At 40.9% G+C, this 5,000-nt stretch overlaps 1 protein-coding gene across 6 annotated transcripts in view; it reads left to right on the top strand.

Moving 5' to 3' along the window:
* Positions 1 to 5,000, top strand: part of Sh (Potassium voltage-gated channel protein Shaker) — a 393,700-nt gene that overhangs the window by 248,023 nt on the left and 140,677 nt on the right. For all 6 annotated transcript variants that reach the window (XR_012966862.1, XM_076192498.1, XM_076192497.1 and 3 more), the window contains exon 4: positions 3,367 to 4,016. Coding sequence is in view for 5 of the 6 variants with exons in the window: in XM_076192498.1 (XP_076048613.1) it covers positions 3,367 to 4,016 (650 nt within the window). In the remaining variant the exon portion in view is untranslated. The remainder of the gene's footprint in view (positions 1 to 3,366; positions 4,017 to 5,000) is intronic.

Genomic DNA, 5,000 nt, shown 5'->3' on the forward strand with positions numbered 1-5,000 from the left:
GTGAATCGTGGTACTATTTAAAGGCTCTGTCCTCAAATAGTGTTTCTTTTGATAGACGTCTCAGCAGCTGCCAATTTCATACAAAGCTGTACCTTCAATCTAGGAGACCTCCAAAACCTAGTTCTGTGAATTCAAACTTGGATAAACTTCCCAACGAGATGAGAACTCGTGAGAATGCTGAGGTGGTCTCAAAACTTTTCGAAGTAATTGGTACTCGGAAGGACCTTGATGAGGCGTGGAGCACAGTGGGAATGCAGATGAGGCAAGCTCAAAATGGGTAAAATAAAAAAAAATAAAAAAATAATAAAAAATGTTAATGGTGACCTTTCGGACGTCAGATTAGCTACTGCAAGTGTTTCAGTACCCTGACTTGACCCCATGATCATTGTGTTGCCAGTGACCTTGGCCAAAGTCAGAATGACCATTATTAAGGTGCAGGTGGGGGACCCAGTTGGGATCTTTGGCATCAGCAGGAAGTGTTCAGGTTTGGGCGTTTGCATCTTTGTGGCGAACTGGCATGATGGTGTTTTCTCATCACTCTAAACCAGCGTTTCTCAACCTTTTACCTTTGCGTAACCTTTATGATAAATTGCGTGTCTCTCAAGAACCCCTGCGCAAAAAATAACACATATACCATATCTTTCTCATTTTACTTTCATCGTAATAATAGGTTAGATAGGATGATGTCTATATTACATTATTACAATAACCTTTTGCGGAACCTTAGGGTTCCGCTGAACCCTGGTCGACAAATGCTGCTATAAATTAAAAGGAAAAGGGTAGTCGACTTGACTGATTTAACTGCAAAGTGATAATACCTAAGTGTTAATGGTGAAATGGCCTGTCGCGCTCTGAACAGTCAGGTCACACGCCCAACAAGTCCGCAAGTACGACTCCTGACGCTGATCGGCACTCAACATCAAAATGGTATTTGATTCACGAAGTAGAGACTACATGAATCTGAGGCTACTAGGAAGTGTCCCATGAAAGGATTAGTACCACCTCTGCTTTGTATCCAGACAATGAAAGCCCAGAAAAAAAAATTTGGGAGTGTATCAAGACTATTCCCGGAATGGATTTGAAGATTAATGGATCTACGGTGGGTTCGAAGAGGTAGAGCTAGCACAGGCAGTGCCTGGATCACAGACATAACCTTAGCCGATGATCAGGACTTTTGCAGAACTTGTGGGAATACTGGTATTTTTCTAAAGAAGTTTGCAAGAGAATGGTGTGGTCTTACAACCCATAGAAGAGATTTTGGAAGATCTTTATTTCATCAGCGGATTCCGATTGATATTAGATTGATTGATTAATCGATCAATGCAATTCTCTTAAGATAAGTGCAGACCTTGCTATTTACGAAATTGAAAGAGAAATAAAATGAGATGTAACGGAGAATATGAACATTGGCACCTATTGTCAATAAGGGTTCATACGTTGCTCGAGAGGGATATAGTGTGATCATTTGACTCCTCTGATCAACAGAGGTCAGACTAGATGAATAACCAGACCTATCCGGAGCTAACCTAAAGAGAGATAGAGAAGGGTGTGAGGATTGAGGAAAGTGGAGGATGTGACAGAGGCGCCGTGAGGGAAGACTGGATCAGAGGCCAAGGCTGCTAGGCATAAGTGTGCGTGCGGGAAGTGGGTGGAGTGGCGGACAGAGGCAGATGCCCGCTGGGTGCAGAGAGCGGAAGGGGGTGGGGGTGGTGAGGGGCGCTGTTGGACGATAAGGAGAGGTACGGTGGCGGGAGGGAGTTGGAAGAGAACGAGCGGGGCGTAATAGTGGAGAGGCTGTTGTAGCCGATTTCCCCCCCCCCCCACCCCACACACACACACCTTTGCTCTGTCGAGGACGTGAAACTGAAACTAGAAGGAACAGGGGAAGGGGGAGGGTGACAGATTACGAAAAGAGGCTGTGACAGATTACGAAAAAAGGCTGAAAATATAGAAGATGATAGCGCCATAAATGCAAAACATAGAAGAATGATAGCGTCACAAAAGCAAAATAGTGGCAAACCGCTATTCACAAAAGAACTTTCCCCTTCGCATGAAGAGTACATGAACAGAACTGATCTTACAAGAAGTCCTTCACTCCTGGGTTCACAGTGTTAAAGATGAGGCAGAGGAAACGTATCCTACAAAGGAGGATTTCATAAGAACATATGAATGAAGGAGACTGCAGGAGACCATAAGGCCTACACTAGGCAGCTCCGTATCCATCACCACCTGTCATCCCCATCCATAAAGTTGGGACATGATGGTGTTTTCTTATCACTCTAAACCAGCGTTTCTCAACCTTTTAGCCTTGCGTAACCTTTGAAATAAATTGCGTGTCTCAAGGAACCCCTGCGCAAAAATAACACATATAAGTATAGAAAAAGTATAGAAATTTCATAATAAACGTGGTCAGATAATTGGATACAGGGACAACACAGTAACATAAGTATCTAAAGGATCAAGGATATATGTTAGAGAACTTGACCATTGAAACTAGTTTTCAGGAATAGCAACAAGTTATAAAACGAGTATAGGAAATGTTATAAGATAAACAGTTTGAATCTTTGCAAAAGGATGCCTGATCAAGAAATGGAAAGGAATTTGAACAAAATGAACAAATCAGAGACTATGGTAAAAGAAATCCTTTCATTCAAGGTAATATAAGTTATGTTGCCAAGTGGTACAAGTCAAAGAAAGATAAGAAAACAAGGATCACTAACAAGAATAGAGGATAATGCCCTTCTATACAAACGAATTTGAGCGGATACAGATTTGATAGCAACTTTTCAATGTGGTAATTTGAATCACAAGCATCACAGCCAGCATACCATGGCCCCTATTCTAGCTAGTAGATAAACATTGGACTTGGGTCTAACAATAATCTTTCTTTAATCTATAACTAATCCCGAAGTCTTGTCAGATTCTGGGAATTCATGGGTTCATGCAGGGCTGTATAATGCTCTGACCTAAAGATGTTTTGCTTAATTTTGGGAAGAAAAAAATCTTTGCAGGATTTTTCCTGTATGAAGGTTGTGTAATTGGAACCTCAATATAGTGCTGAATTTGTGTTTTTATTATTTTTAATATTCTATCTTGGCGTTTGCCTCATGAGTGTTGGTGTATGTGTGGTTATGACTGCGACCATGTCGTGAGGGAATGTGTGTAGTATATCATCTCCTTTCCGTTGTCCACAGGGAAGACGAAAGCTAATTTGAACCTCAATATAGTGTTAAATTTGTGTTTTCATTATTTTTAATATTTTATCTTGGCGTTTGCTTTATGAGTGTTGGTGTATTAGCGGTTATGACTACAACCAAGTCGTGGGGGAATATGTGTACTATATCATCTCCTTTCTGTTGTCCACAGGGAAGACGAAGGCTTCATCAAGGAAGAGGAGCGTCCACTTCCAGAAAACGAGTTTCAGCGCAAAGTTTGGCTACTGTTCGAGTACCCCGAAAGTTCGCAAAATGCTCGCGTGGTTGCCATTATTTCCGTGTTCGTCATTCTGCTGTCCATTGTGATCTTTTGCCTTGAGACGCTGCCGGAGTTCAAGCACTACAAAGTGTTCAATACGACGGCAAACGGCACAGTTATCGAGGAGGATGAGGTTCCCGAAGTGACTGACCCGTTCTTCCTCATAGAGACTATTTGTATCATTTGGTTTTCCTTTGAACTATTAGTGAGATTTTTAGCATCGCCAAAGAAAGGGGCATTTTTGAAAGACGTTATGAACATTATAGATATTGTAGCTATCATTCCTTACTTTATTACTCTGGCTACTGTAGTGGCAGAAGAAGAAGGTGAACAGACGTTGGTTATACCCGCTGAACAGCTTTCGCCTCATGAAAAAGGGTCAAATCAGGCCATGTCGTTAGCCATTCTTCGCGTTATCCGTCTGGTACGAGTGTTCAGAATATTTAAGCTTTCGCGACACTCGAAGGGCCTTCAGATTCTGGGCAGAACACTGAAGGCATCCATGCGAGAACTCGGACTTCTGATCTTCTTCCTCTTCATTGGTGAGTACTGGTGCTCCGACAGGGAACACGTTTACCGTCTCCTCCCCAAGAAAAAAGAGAATAATTTTGAAATGTCACCCACCGACTCTTTTTACCTCTTTTTTTTTTTTTTTTTCCTTGGGGAAGGGAGGGAGGTTAGACCCATCTACATTTTGTAAAGCCTGTATTTGTAACATTAATATGTGCATAAGTTTTTGTGTGTAAAATATATATATATGTATGTATACATGTGTGTATAATAAATATATATATATATATATATATATATACACATATATATGCATAGAAATGTATATGCATATGTATATTTTTTCATATTTTTATGTAAATGTATATAAATATTGTGTGTATATGTACACATATAAATGTACATGTATATGTATGTATGTACATGTATAGGTATAAGTACATGTATTAATATGTAAAGATATGTGTAAACGTGCGTGTAAATATGCATATGTATGTATATAAAGATATGATGTTTATGCACTAAATATGTGGGCCCAACGCCTAGCACGGACAAGTGACGGTCATCCTCAAAGACGGACGTCAAGTAGAATCATCTCCCGTCAGCATCCTCACCTCCACTCAGTGGCTGTTATTCGGTTTATGTACGGTGACTCAGATCTCTCTGTCAACTGTCAACTGTCAACTTTGTCAACTTATCTCCTTCACCATTTTACACAAAGATGACCTCACAACCATAACGCATTTTCTAATCCCCTGATAATGGAAATGGAACTGCCTAGTGTAAGCCTTATGGTCTCTTGCAGACTCATTCCCCCAAATGACACAACATTTCTAGTCCACCGATAATGGACATGGAACTGCCTAGTGAAGGCCTTATGGCCTCTAGCAGTCTCCTTCATTCTTACGTTATATTCTTATGTACTAAAAAGCATAGAACAGACAACAGTTCAACGTTTCTTCTCGGAGAGATCTGTGGCACAGTTGGGGTCCAAGGACCGGAATCAGCTGATGTGG

The sequence above is a fragment of the Oratosquilla oratoria genome, chromosome 11 (assembly GCF_046742065.1).
Source record: "Oratosquilla oratoria isolate Oo_2021 chromosome 11, ASM4674206v1, whole genome shotgun sequence".
Classification (NCBI taxonomy): domain Eukaryota; kingdom Metazoa; phylum Arthropoda; class Malacostraca; order Stomatopoda; family Squillidae; genus Oratosquilla; species Oratosquilla oratoria.